The sequence below is a fragment of the Miniopterus natalensis genome, chromosome 5 (genome assembly GCF_054644295.1).
Source record: "Miniopterus natalensis isolate mMinNat1 chromosome 5, mMinNat1.hap1, whole genome shotgun sequence".
Classification (NCBI taxonomy): Eukaryota; Metazoa; Chordata; class Mammalia; order Chiroptera; family Miniopteridae; genus Miniopterus; species Miniopterus natalensis.
The window spans coordinates 15,586,680-15,600,533 of NC_142085.1; the positions used below are offsets into that span (position 1 = coordinate 15,586,680).

The window sequence follows — 13,854 nt, forward strand, 5'->3', positions numbered from 1 at the left end:
TCGCGTCCCTGCCGAAACCGGTGGACTACAAGTCCCGGTAGGCCGCCGGAACTTAACTCTGATTGCACATGCGCACACAGCTGCCCGCCGGAAGAATCGAGTCTGGCTGTGTTTATCACGTTGGGGACTGAGTCGTCGGTTGGCGCTCAACGGGTTCCAGGCTGCCCGCGGCCCCGCCCCGGCCCGGCCTGGCAAGGTAGCCCAGGATGGGGTGATGTTACAAGGAAAAGTGGAGGGGCTGGGGACGTCCTTGCCTGGAGCTGGAGTCGTGAGGGAGGGGCCTGAGAGTGATGAGGTGGGGGTGGGGAGGGAACTAAGGGGATGCTGGGAAGGGAGAGTGTTACTGGGGAAGGGCCGCGGGCGTGGGGTGGGGGGATGGTGAGGTGACGGGTGAGAGAGACCTGGTGGCTGGAGGAGGCATTGAGGGAACTGGAAAGAAGACTGGGTTATGAAGAGAACGGGGATACGGGGGGGGGGGGGGGGGGGGGGCGTCTGACTGTGGGGGAGGGGAGGTTGGGCTGACTGGAAGAATCCAGAGATACCCTCATATACAGGGAGGAATATCTCTAGCCGAAAGGGGTCAGTGACTGTTAGCTTTTTCACCCTTTGTGGAAGAGGGAAAATGGAGAGCTGTCAGGTGGCGCTGGGAGTGGTGGGAAAAGGAAAAAGGAGAAAACCTCAAAGCTCTCAGATCAAAAAGGGCCAGAAATGGGGAGTGAAAGTTGCAAGGTACCAGGGTGAGGGGGTAGGCTCATGAAGGGAACTGAAGAAGTGGAGAACGCGGCAATGATGGAGTATGGGGGAAACTCCAAGGTAACACAGCCCCTGAGACTTTGAGGGCTTCTTTTCTTTCAGCTTGAGTTGTCCCTATGGAAGGGAAGCTAAGATTCTCTCTCTGCTTTTGCACAGAATTGCTTCTCTCTACCCCTATGAATTCTTTACCTTGATGTAGTCGAAGGGGAGTAGAAGCTATGAGGGAAGACAAAGGACTCCCATTCTTAAGTCCTTCAACCTCCCTATCTCCCAAGCCCAGATCCAAGATATTTTGGATTGAGGACAGGAGTGATAAAGTGAGACTAGTTTCCTGCTGGGGCTCTTTCAGGCTTGGCATGCTGGCTATTTAAAGCCTGGGGTGGGGATTGAGGGAGGTTGGTTGGGGGTAAGAGACTTGCAAGCCAGCCAAAAGCCATGTCTCCTTTTGTTGAGGGGCCTCTCTTGAGTTTTCTCTGTGCCTAAAGTTCTGCCTTGAACAGGGAGAAGATGATCAGCCCAAACTCAGCAGCTGTCTACCAGCGAAGGCAGTGCCAGTTGCTGGAGGCTTTACCTGGCAGAGCCTTTAAATGTACCCATATCACTAGGTTAGCAGGTTGCCTTAAAGAGATTATGACCTCTTGTACCTGGGTCTTTTTCTTTTCGTGCCCAAGGGTATTTTTGCTTCCCTTTTCCTTGCCAATGCACACTCCCACCATCACCCCCCTTTCAGGGACATTTGTGGGAGAACAGTCGGTGGAAACCGCTTGTCTCTACCACAGTAGCAGGGTTGGGGAAGTGGCAGGAGGAGAAAACCCCTCCTCCCCACCCCCTCTCCCTCAATCTACACATACCTTTCTGGCTTAATTCCTAATTTTGGCAGCGTACCAGGCCCAGCTGTCAAAGGAACTCCTCATGCCTGTAAGGGGCCCTTGGTGACCCCAGTGACAAAGCTAAGCTTGACAAGAGCTTCCTATGAGGGGCTAACCATCCATGATAACATGGAGGTCCCTGTCCAGGATCCCACCCTATCTTGAATAGGGGGATTAAGCCACTCTAAAAGCCTAAAAGCTTTTCTGCTTGGAAGTACCCATGCCAGCTTTCAATGGACTATCTGGGACTGGCTGGGCTATTAATAGCTCTGAGTATTTTGAGATCCCTCTCCCCATCTTAAAGAGCACAGAGATTCTTAGAGAGGTGGCAGTAAGCAGAGCAGAGCCAGAGATACAAGAGAACCCATCAGCCTGGGAAGGGGGCTTAGAGCTTGTGCCAGGCCACGAATAGAGTGGAGCCTCCATGGGTACGGGATGATCATGCTGAGCCCTTGATCAGCAGATTCTGAGCTGGCAATCACATCCAAGTGGCCCCACCCTTTGCTCTGGAGAACACAGGGCCAGGGCTGGCTTCTTGACCTCAGCAGCTCCTCTGGTGCTGGGCCAGCCACCTGAGCTGTAGAGGAGTGGTGGAGGAGGAGCACTAGGGTAACACTTAGAGACAAGGGCTGCTCCTGGGCAGAGTACTGGTGAGCCAGGCAAAGGACTTTGTGGCTTTAATTTGTGTGCAGGTAGCAGAGGTAGCAGGCCGTGCCGGGGGGGCATGTTGCAGTAACCAGTGGCCCAGGGGATGTTACGGTGGACAGTGCACCTGGAGGGCGGGCCCCGCAGGGTGAACCATGCTGCAGTGGCTGTTGGGCACCGGGTATTCTCCTTCGGGGGTTACTGCTCTGGTGAAGACTATGAAACACTGCGTCAGATTGATGTACACATTTTCAATGCAGGTAAGCTAATGCTGGGAACATCCTTGGGTGCCCGCATTAGGGAGGGGAACGGGTGGTTGAATGAGTTTTGGTGGTGGGCCCTGTGGTTAAAGGGGATAAAGGAGTGAACATGTGGTTTGGGAAAAGTGGACAGCCTGGAAGGAGGTTCCCAGGGCTGAGCCTAGCTGTGCCCACAGTGTCCTTGCGCTGGACAAAGCTGCCCCCGGTGAGACCCACCATCCGTGGGCAGCCTCCTGTGGTACCATACATGCGGTATGGACATTCAACCGTCCTCATCGACGACACAGTCTTCCTTTGGGGAGGGCGGAATGACACAGAAGGGGCTTGCAATGTGCTCTACGCCTTTGATGTCAGTGAGTATGGGCTATGTTCTTCCAAATGGTGCCTTACGGGACTGGGAAGGTGTCGGCTGGATTGGGAATAGGGCACCCCAGAGTCTAGGAGCAATGTCAGAGGTGCTTACCTGATCCATCCTCTCATCTCCTTCAGATACTCACAAGTGGTCCACACCCCGAGTGTTAGGAACAATTCCTGGGGCCCGGGACGGACATTCGGCTTGTGTCTTGGGCAAGACCATGTACATTTTCGGGGGCTACGAGCAGCTGGTAGGTCTGGCAAGAAAGAAGAGGTTTAGGGTGGGAATGAAAAAGAGGAAGGGGAATTGAGGTTGGTGGAATGGGAGGCTTGGGCTTGTTTTACAGGTTTTTGAGGGCAGGGATAGAGGTCAGAGTGTGACAACTGACTCATTTTTTTTTTTTTAATATATCTTTATTGATTTCAGAGAGAGGAAGGGAGAGGGAGAGAGAGGGATAGAAACAACAATGATTAGAGAGTCCTCATTGATTGGTTGCCTCCTGCACCCCGCCCCCCGACTGGGGATCAAGCCCGCAACCCGGGTATGTGCCCTGACCGGGAATCAAACCTCGATCTGGATCATAGGTCGATACTCAAATGCTGAGCCACAGATGGCCCAGCTACTGACCCCATCTTATATTCCTTCACTTCCTTTCTCTTCCCACTCAGGCGGACTGCTTCTCCAATGACATTCACAAGCTGGATACCAGCACCATGACATGGACCCTTATCTGTACAAAGGTCTGCCCTTTCTTCTTTCTCCCAGATTCCCACACTCAATTGAATAAACTATAGGAAGCTCAAATAGTGAGAGCAGATCCTCTCCCAGCCTTTGTGCTCACCCTCCTCTCTCTGCTCCTGCCCAGGGCAATCCTGCGCGCTGGAGGGACTTCCACTCAGCCACAATGCTGGGAAGCCACATGTATGTCTTTGGGGGCCGTGCTGACCGATTTGGGCCATTCCATTCCAACAATGAGATTTATTGCAACCGCATCCGAGTCTTTGACACCAGGACTGAGGCCTGGCTGGACTGTCCAGCCACTCCGGTGCTGCCCGAGGGGCGCCGGAGCCACTCAGCCTGTGAGTATCTGTTATGTCCCTGCAGAGTTCCCCTTCCCAACCATTGTCCTCGCACCTTTGACATACCTCTCTCCTTCCAGTTGGCTACAATGGGGAGTTGTACATCTTTGGTGGCTATAATGCAAGGCTGAACCGGCATTTTCATGACCTGTGGAAGTTTAACCCTGGTAAAGAACACTACCTTTAAGGGAAAAACAAGGAGCAATTGAAGGGGGAGGAAAAGAAAAAAATAATCCTGAGTAGATGAGAGGTTGTGGTTGGAGAGGATATCTGGACTGGCAGGAATTAAATCTCTATATAAACTTCTCTTTAGTGTCCTTTACCTGGAAAAAGATTGAACCGAAGGGAAAGGGGCCATGTCCACGCCGGCGCCAGTGTTGCTGTATTGTTGGTGACAAAATTGTCCTCTTTGGGGGTACCAGGTTAGTAGGAGAGAGGGGAGGACTCAGGGAAGGGCCTAAGTCTATGACTAACCTGGGAGGCGTTTGAGCAAGAAGGGTCTCATGAGTATCCTTTCCTCCTTCCTTCATCTCTCTTTTGATCCCTACAGTCCATCTCCTGAGGAAGGCCTGGGGGATGAGTTTGACCTCATAGATCATTCTGACTTACACATTTTGGACTTTAGTAAGTATACTTATTTCCAAAGTGCTCCTGCTATCAGGGTCTCTCTGTCTGTAGATGGTGACATCCAGGACTGAATCCTTTCCCAGGTTTTGACCATCTTCCTGTCCCATTCTTCCTCTAAAGGCCCTAGTCTGAAGACTCTGTGCAAACTGGCTGTAATTCAGTATAACCTGGACCAGTCCTGTTTGCCCCATGACATCAGGTACAGTGAGTGGTTGAAAAGGAGGGATTGGTTGAGGGTAAGTGGCAGCACAAGCATGACCTCATTATGGAGGAGATAGAGTTCTTGTGGAGAGTGAGATAGAAGGAGATACAGGCTGTCCACTGGGTAAATTACATGAAAAAAATTGTTTTTCAAACCTGAGACCTGAGCCTATGCAGTTGTTTTTGTCAACATGGTGAGAAAGTTTGATTAAATCTTAGAACCTAGCTGCAAGATAAAGACAAGTTTAGAGCCTCTGGATCACCTTAGTTATTCCAGAATTAAGGGAGGTTCTTCCTAGCTACTTACCTTTTAATTTCACTCTTAGGTCCAACTCAAACACCAGAAGTACTTTGTGTATAATTGTGCCCTTCTGGGTTATTCTGTGACACACCCCTTTCCTTCTCTCAGTTCAGTTTAACTTTTACTTGCTGAGGGTCTGTGTGTTCAGTATTTGGTGACATGGTATGTACAAGGCTGATCTGGTGGCTTATAGGCTGCCCAGGACTGACATATATGCAAGTACGTAATACTAAGCAGACTGTATAGTAAGGGTCTTGGCATAAGGAGGTTCTTGGTAAATCTTTGTAGAATGACAGAATTTTCAAAAAAAAAAAAAAGGAATTTAATTTTAATATGATGGGATGGGAAGGCCGTAGTGGGGACAGGAGAGCCAAATAAGGCTCCCTGAAAAGGGATAGTAGTTGAGAGCAAAAATGGGCATTCCTGATGTGAGGAGGCACAGCTGCCTGGTTAGATCTGAGCAGAGGAAAGGTAGTTTGGGAAATTTACTAAGATGTGTACACCCATGCTTTTCTCCAGGTGTTGGGCACAAAAATATAAACAGGAAGTCACATGAGCTTACAGGTGGATTTGTGGGTGTATTGGATTTGGTGGTGGGTGGGGCCTAATTGTTAAACTTAGTAGGGCTGTAAGGAAGAGGTGGCTGTGGGTAGTTAAGCTTTGAGGAAGTTGAAGGCACTGTATTCATAGTTTTGTTAGCAATTCTGGGCTTGGGGGGTGGAGGCTCCCCCTTCTGTCCTTTATACCTGTCACTGTTGGTCTTCCAGGTGGGAGCTGAATGCCATGACCACCAACAGCAATATCAGTCGCCCCATCGTCTCCTCCCATGGGTAGAAGAAAGTTTTTGCCACCACCCCTCCTGAGCCTGCTGTTGTCTTCAGTGTCCCTGCCTGTCTCTCACCCGCCTGCCCCTTTGGACCCTGGTATACCTCCACATGGAGTTGTTGGACTAGAGGTGTTTTTTGTGCTGTGAACTAAGTGGGGAGCTGTGGGGGGAGGGCTAGGTTCCCTCCCTCCTTGGGCCGAGGGCCCCTTCCCTTGGTGCTCTGTCCCATCCACCTTCTTCCAACTGCTCCTGGGCCTCTGCTCTGCCCCAGGCCAGCCAGGCTCTGCTGAAAAGTGAAGGGAATGGGGAGAAGGGAGAAGCAAGCAGTGTCTGGTCCTCAGAAGCTTCCCTCCAGCTCTATTTTCACCCCCTGCCCCTGCTTGAGCCATGAGCATTGATTTTTGGAAGCAGAGAGGTTGCAGCTGTTGCCATGAAACCTCCTTCTCCCTGACCTGGGGAAGGTGAGGACCAGCAGATAATCCTACCCCCTTTCCTTGAGCTGTTGCTGTAACCCTGACGCTCACAGCCAGCTCAGATTTTATAAAAATGAATTAAAAACTTCCAAACCTATAATATGTCTTTGTGGAATAAATGGGGATGACAGGAGTTTGCCACGGGGGCGGGGTGCTGGGGTTTTGGCTTCTCAGCCGGGTGCATTCGCAAATCAAGGACCACGGCGGCCTGGCCCTAGTTTCTCCTCGGCGCGGAGCCCAGGACCACGCGACAAACGGGTGGCCACGTTATCTCGAGTTGCGGTTCCTTTCGGCCTAGGGCTCCGGGCCCTCCTTTCCCCACAGCAGCCCCACACTCCGCGTGTTGGGCTCTCGCGTCACCAGTGGCGCGGACTCCGCCTCCCGAGCTGCGGGAAGAGGCGAGCGGGAGCCGCGGGAGCGGAAGTAACGCCATTTAGCCGCGCCGCGCCGCGCCGCGCGGGACCATGCCGAGACCTAGCTCCCGGGCCGGGGCGGCCGCCGGCGCTCCCCGCGGGGCCCGGGGCGGCGGGGAGGACGGCGGGGGCCTGGGGCCCGGGGACCTGCGGAAGGGTGAGGCGGCGGGGCGGGGCGGGGGGCCGGATCCGGGGCTCCCCTTCTGGTGCGGTCTCCGAGCCTGCAGCGCAGTTGCCGGGAGCCAGCCCGATTCTCTGAAAGGCCCACGCGAGGAGCCACCCCGGGCCAGTGGGCAGTGGGCGGAGGCGCTCCCGAGTTAGAACATCCTGAGCAGTTTGCGAAAGGGAGGAGGGCGGCTTCCGCGGGGGAGACGCCCGGCGCGGGTGGCCGGGTGGCCGGGTGGCGGGGTGGCGGGGTGGCGGGGTGGCCGGGAACGGTTCGTCGGTCAGGATGAAGAAGTTCAGCAGACACGTAACTGAGCATCCGCGCGCGGGCACAGCTCTAGGTGCTGGAGACGCGTAGGGAATAAAGCAGGAACTGTCCTCACGGAACTTATTTTTTAGAAGGGGCAGTTTCAAAAAAAAACACAAGCTCTCGCAGGTGTACTTAGTGGTTAGAGCCTCGCACTGCCCACCGGAGGGTCTCGGGTTTGATTTCCGGTCAAGGGCACGAACCTGGGTGGCCGGTTTGCTCCCCGCCCCGAGTCGGGCGTGTGGGGGAGGCAATCAGTCTCTGTGTCTCACCTGTTGTTTCTCCCTCCCTCCCTCCCTCCCTCCCACTGCCTCTGAAAAGCAATGGAAAAAATATTCTCAGGTGAGGATTAACAAAATGAAAATTTTAAAAAGGACACGTAAATTAATCTATTAAAAGGCAGTGAAGCCCTGCCCGGGGTGGATCGGCGGTTGAGCATAGACCTAGGATCCAGACGATAGGGGTTCGATTCCGGCCAGGGCACATGCTCGGTTACAGGCTAAGCAGCTGATCAATGACTCATCATTGATGTTTCTCTCTCTCTCCCCCTTTTTTCCTCTCTCTGAAATCAGTAAAGATATTTAAAAAAACAAAAGGCAGTGAAGCACAGAACTGTATATTGTAAGAGGGTGAATTTTATGGCATGTGAATTATATCAATTTTCCAAAAAGGGAATAAGGGTTATGGAGAGAAAGCAGGGGAGGAGTTGCAATTATAAGTAATCAGAGGAAGCGTAGGTGACATTTGAGCAATGGTTGAAGGGAGTGAGGGAACAAGTAATAAATGTACCTGAAGGAAGTGCTACAAGCAGAGGCAACATCATGTGCAAAGGAACTGAGGTGGGAGCATACCTTCCAGCTCAGGAACTGCTAGGAGGCCAGTTGATGAGAGGAGTGGGAAGGAAGAGATTAGTAGGAGACGAGATGACATACAAAATGCAGCTAGGTCTTCTGGAGCTTCCAGGCCATTGTAAGGCCTATAACTTTTACATTGAGCAAGATGGAAGGCATTGGGGAGTTTTGAGTTCTGGAGTGACATGATCTGAAGTACATTTGTGTGGGAATGGGTGATGAGGTGAGAGTGATAAGATCAGATTTGCATTTTAGATGTTTCTCAAACTGCAGGGAGCATAGCTTTGAGAGGAGTGAGGCTGGAGGTTGGGAGACCAGATAGGCTAGAGCACTGATTGAAGTGAGGTATGAACCAAAACATTGGCAACAGTAACTGGGCAGGGGAGACAGAGGCCTTTCTGGGGAAACCTGTGAAGGAATAATTTAAAAGAGAGGGTGAAAAACAAGGGACTGTGGCTTGGTCCACCACTGGCCTTACATATACACCTTCTTTAGCAAGGTGAGGCCCCAAGGTAGCTGGAATAGTTGGGAAGTTAGGTATCAGTGTAGCGCCATGACAACCTGTGGTGCCCAGGACCTGTAGTGATTGATTGGATGGGAATATTGGAAAGGATCAGTTACCTAAGGAATGAGGGTGGGCTCATGTCTTTCCAGCAGCAGGAGATACTAATCTGAGTTGTGTGTCCCCCTAACTTCACCCCCTTCCACAGACACATCTAACATGTCATTTGAGGAGCTGTTGGAATTGCAGAGCCAATTGGGGACTAAGACATACAAACAACTGGTAGCTGGAAACAGCACTAAGAAGCAAGGTTCTAGACCTCTTGTCCAAAATGCATGTGTTGCAGATAAGCACAGGTGAGGAGCAAGGCCTGCCCCAGGAGTTGGAGGATACCTGACCTTGAGTAGGTGTCTACTTAGGTGGCAGGTGGGAGGCCTTTGACTAATACTGGAGTCCCCTTGACCTGCCCTTTAATTTCTCCATAGACCTCTGGAAATGTCAGCCAAGGTCCGGGTGCCATTTTTGCGTCAAGTTGTCCCCATCTGTAAGAAGGTGAGAAAGAGACAGGAAGTGCTTTCTTGTGAAAGGAGACTGAACTGTTTTTTTAATATTCTCTCTGCTCTCTCCAAAGGTGGCCCGGGATCCCCGCTTTGACGATTTGTCAGGGGAATATAATCCTGAAGTGTTCGACAAAACATATCAATTCCTGGATGGCATCCGAGCCAAAGAGAAAGAGGTGTGCTGTATGAGGCTGGTTCACCGGTTTCCGGGGGGTGGGACACTAGGGCACAGGTTAGAGAGTCAGGCAGAGGGAACCGGGAATGTGGTGGTAGGCAGGTTAATTCTCCCTAATTTGTTGGTTATATTCAAATCCTGGCTCATCAGTTTACTAACTCACCATTGGCAAGTTACTTAACCTGGCTTTGCTTCAGTTTTCTCATCATAAAAAGATATAATGATAATTTCTGTCTCATAGTGTTACTGAGTTAACACACGCGAGCCTCTTAGAGTAGGGCCTGGCACAGAGTTCGGCTAACATTTACAGAACACTAACCACGCTCATTTCCCACTGCGCAGCTTGTGAAAAAGCAGCTGAAGAAGCACCGTTCAGGGGAGGAGCATGAGAAACTGCAGCAGCTGCTTCAGCGAATGGTAAGTGAGTCAGAATTGTGGGTGGGTGGTAAAAGTAGTTCAAGGCAGGAGGTGATTCACAGTCCCTTCTATACACCCATTTCATCTTTGCTCCTCAGGAGCAGCAAGAAATGGCACAGCAGGAACGAAAGCGGCAGCAGGAGCTGCGCCTGGCTCTGAAGCAGGAGCGGCGGGCTCAGGCCCAGCAGGGCCATCGTCCATATTTCCTGAAGAAATGTGAGTGGGGCACAACTGTTACAAGCTAGTTACAAGGACGGAGTCGGAGGCCATAGCAGGGGGTCCATGAGCTCCCTAAAGAAGGCATGAAGGCTGGATCCCATGGTAAATTGGAGGAAAGTAGTACCATAGGGAGGAGTTACATGTAACCATTCTTATTTCCCTAGTTAGATTATGAGCAGGGGTGGCACTTTTTTTTCTTTTTTTAAGAGAGAGAGGAATGGGAGGGGAGAGAGAGAAACATTGATTTGTTCCACTTATTTATGCATTCATTGCTTGTTTCTTGTATGTACCCTGACCAGGGATTGAACCCACAACCTTAGCATATCTGGAAGAACATCTTAACCAACTGAGCTACCCAGCCAGGACAAGGTGTCACTTTCTTTTCTGTCCTACCCCCCACATATGCTGGGCTGGGCACATAGGAGCTCACAGTTGGTTGAACTGAGAAAGAATGGAATCAGAAAAAGTCAGCTTGCTTACACACACCAGTGAACTCTAAACGTCATGTATCCCAGCATAGTGGTTGAGAATTATTGGATGGGGAGAAGGGAAAGAGTGGTGCTCCTGCCTTGGCTTACAGCGTGCTTTCTCCATCCTCTAGCTGAACAGCGCCAGTTGGTCCTAGCAGAGAAGTACAAGGAGTTGAAACGCAGCAAGAAGCTAGACAGCTTCTTGAGTCGAAAAAGGCGCCGAAACGCAGGCAAGGACAGGCGACATCTCCCTTTGAACAAAGACTAATAAGGAACTGACCTCAGCTCTCCCACTGCCCCAGTGAGAAATGGATCTGTGGGGACAGATTTGGGCTTGGCCAGTTCTGGATCTTTCCTATTCAAGGACAAGGATCACAGCTGCCCTTGAACTAGATTGGCTCAGAGATGACTAGAGGGTTCTTGGACGGGCCCAGGGCTGGACAAAAAGAACAGCTCAGCCTTCTGCCACGCCATACTTTCTGCTCAGATCTGGTTCATCATGTCCTCATGTCCTCCCATCCTTGCCTTAAACCAATAATTCTGATATAGAAGGAAAAGGGTCAGTGACCTTAAGGCTGGTGAAGGCCATGGAGTCTGTTGATGGCTTCCAGGACTGGAACTTTATGTAGGAGCCAGTTAATAAACATTCTTGTCACTCATCTTATTCTGCTTTTATATATATATATTTTTTTATTGATTTCAGAGAGAGAGAGACATCAATGATGAGAGTCATTGATCGGCTGCCTCCTACACGCCCCCTACTGGAGGTCGAGCCTGCAACCCAGGCATGTGCCCTGACAGGAATCGAACCTCAATCTCCTGGATCCTAGGTTCATGCTCAACTGCTGAGCCACGCCCGGCTGCGCTTATTCTGCTTTTTGTGTGAGGTTTGTGGGTTGGCCTTGAACTACTGTCTTAGTGGGCCAAACCCTAAGGCTCCTACAAAGTGAGAAGTTAGATCAGAGACCTCCTATTTAAACCCCCAAAATGGCATGATCATTTCAAGAGTGAACCAATCCCAAAACTCACCTACTTAGCTTTCGTTTTGGATGCAAGGGGAGGTAGGAGATAGGGACAGAAAGCTTCCCCAATAATGTCAGCACAACTGGCTCTCAATACTGTTTGGGTCTAGAATTCATATTACCCACGTGGACTGGAAAATCCTCAAGCGATAGTTCAGTTAAAAGTGGTTGACAGTGCCTCCAGGCACCCAGCAGAAGCAAAATGCAGTTCTCCCTTGAGGACTGTACTTTAAACCCAGACCTCAAGGAATTCCTGCAGATAAAATTTCAAGGACTATGAGTTTACAATGAAACACCAAGCACACAAGGAAAGAAACCACCATGAGCAAGAGTCATTAGCAAAAGTAGGTAACAGAACCAGACCAGCAAGGACAGATGCTGCAAGTAAAAAATACAGAATATGAAATGCGTTATGTTTAAAGAAAAAGTATGACTAATGAAAATGTAAAAAAGGACCAGATTGGTTTGATTAAACTAAAACTTACAAATGAAGGACGTGCTCTATGAATTTAGAAACTTGATGGTTAAGCAACAAGCTGGATATACCTAAAAGAATGAACCAGAAGTAGATCTGCAGAAGTTACACACATGGAGCCCAGGGATACAAAGAAATGGAAACTCAGGAAAAGATGTTGAAAAAACACTGGAGATAGAGTGAGAAGGTGTGACATAATCAGAGTTCCAGAAGGAGTGAATATTTATTTTAAAGAGGCTGAGAGTTTTCTAGAACTGAAATTTATAAACTAAGAATCAGGTAGCTCAGGAAATTCCAAGCAGGACTGAAAAAAATATTAGGTAAATCATGAGAAATTAACAGGACATTAGGAAGACTAACATCTAAAAAACAGCTATAAAGAAAAAGAAGAGGCAGAATTGGAAACTACCATGAGGATGTCTATTGCTTGATGCACCTGGGATGGGGTAAAAGGTGTTCTCATGACAGAAATGTGAGATAAAGCATACAATGCCCTTCTCCCAGTGGTTGTAAGCAGAGGGCTGTAGCTACCAGGATAGTTTACCCTGCCCAGAGGGTAAGAGGGATCTAGTGCTGTAGGGCCCCCAATGGCACATGTCAATACTGTTTTTTTTATAGAAAAGTGAAGGAGGGAAAAAGGAACCTCCCCCCTAGGAAGTTCTTGCGGGAGATTGGCCGGGGGCGAGGGAAGCCCAGGGCTGGCCAATCTAGCGGGCCTGAGTTCAGCACCGGGCATGTACCCTGACCAGGAATCAACCCCGATCTGGATCCTAGGTCGATGCTCAACCGCTGAGCCACGCCCGGCTGGGCAATTTTGTAACATTTTTGACACCCCCAAAAAGAAACCCCATACCCTCCAGCAGTCACTTCCCATTTCTTCCCAGTCTCCCTAGCTCTAGACAACCACTAAACCACTTTGTCTCTATTTTGGGACATTTCATACACGTCAAACCTTGGTTCTTGAACGTCTCCTATCTTGAACAGTTCCATTCTGGACCAAGTTGTTCACAGAAAAAATGTCCAGGTTGTTGAACCAAACTTAACCGGACAACCCTTTCATACCTCAGCATGACAAAAAGTGTCTCTCAGGCAACAAAGGAAAGAATGCTTTTGTTGCTGGCAAAATTGATAATTAGCACAATTTTAAAACAAAGAGGCCATCAAGAGTGCTAATGTTGCTAAGGATGTGAAAGAAACAAGGACCACAGGCAATTGAAGAGGTAGAAAAACTTGATTTGGATAAATGAAAAGCAGTTAGCCAGTGACACAGCATTTCCAAAGCAGTGATGAGTGAAAATCGAAGATGCTGCACCCCTGGAAGAGTGCTGAAAGTGATTCTTTAAGGCTAGTAGGGGGTGGTTCGTTAAATTTAAGAAAAGAATTGTTTATTTATAAACAGTAATTCAGACATGTACTGTATATAAGAAAGGTTAAAATGGAGTCATTTGTGGGTCTGGAATGCATTAATTAAATTTACATTATTTCTAATGGGAAAAAGTAATGTGGTTTTTGAACAAATCGCTCTTCGAACAGCCTTCTGGGACAAATTAAGTTTGAGAACCGAGGTTTACTGTAAATGGAATCAATATGTGGTCCTTAGTGCAAACCACCTGTAGGAATATAAGGAACTGACACTGTGGGATGACCTCACAGGGGGTCAGGGTAGCAAACTTCTGTCCAGAGTCATCCAAGGTTTGCCCTCTAGGGATGGAAAGTCCTGAGGGCAGACAAATAGGCTCAGGTCTTCACTGGTGCTAGTGAGAGAAGGGTAAAGTCAGGACTGCTCACTGGATGGCTGAATTTGGGCAAACTGACCAGGCCAGAGTTGGGGTGGGGTTAGATTGTGTGTTAAGGACAGTGGGCAACACAGGAGCTGGACTGCAGACAGG

At 49.8% G+C, this 13,854-nt stretch overlaps 1 protein-coding gene across 2 annotated transcripts; it reads left to right on the top strand.

Moving 5' to 3' along the window:
- The first annotated feature begins 10 nt into the window (after positions 1–10).
- Positions 11–11,127, top strand: KLHDC3 (kelch domain containing 3). 2 transcript variants are annotated; one of them, XM_087817400.1, is made up of 15 exons: positions 503–1,070; positions 2,315–2,527; positions 2,704–2,880; positions 3,017–3,132; positions 3,551–3,622; positions 3,748–3,961; positions 4,042–4,128; positions 4,275–4,383; positions 4,512–4,585; positions 8,836–8,983; positions 9,113–9,179; positions 9,259–9,363; positions 9,705–9,779; positions 9,878–9,995; positions 10,600–11,127. In XM_087817400.1, the coding sequence occupies exons 2-15, from the start codon at positions 2,374–2,376 to the stop codon at positions 10,734–10,736; spliced, it is 1,653 nt and encodes a 550-aa protein (XP_087673526.1). In that variant the 5' UTR covers positions 503–1,070; positions 2,315–2,373; the 3' UTR covers positions 10,737–11,127. The 2 variants fall into 2 exon arrangements, with proteins under 2 accessions (XP_016068274.1, XP_087673526.1); XM_016212788.2 differs by lacking the exons at positions 503–1,070; positions 8,836–8,983; positions 9,113–9,179; ... (2 more) ...; positions 9,878–9,995; positions 10,600–11,127 and adding exons at positions 11–196; positions 4,709–4,787; positions 5,858–6,489.
- The last annotated feature ends 2,727 nt before the right edge of the window (positions 11,128–13,854 follow it).

Excerpts from the sequence above, each read along its gene's own strand:
- KLHDC3 (XM_087817400.1), top strand. The coding sequence starts at position 2,374 with ATGTTACGGTGGACAGTGCACCTGGAGGGCGGGCCCCGCAGGGTGAAC. Across the intron at positions 3,133-3,550 it reads TCGGGGGCTACGAGCAGCTG|GCGGACTGCTTCTCCAATGA; the intron begins GTAGGTCTGGCA and ends CTTCCCACTCAG. Across the intron at positions 3,962-4,041 it reads GCGCCGGAGCCACTCAGCCT|TTGGCTACAATGGGGAGTTG; the intron begins GTGAGTATCTGT and ends CTCTCCTTCCAG.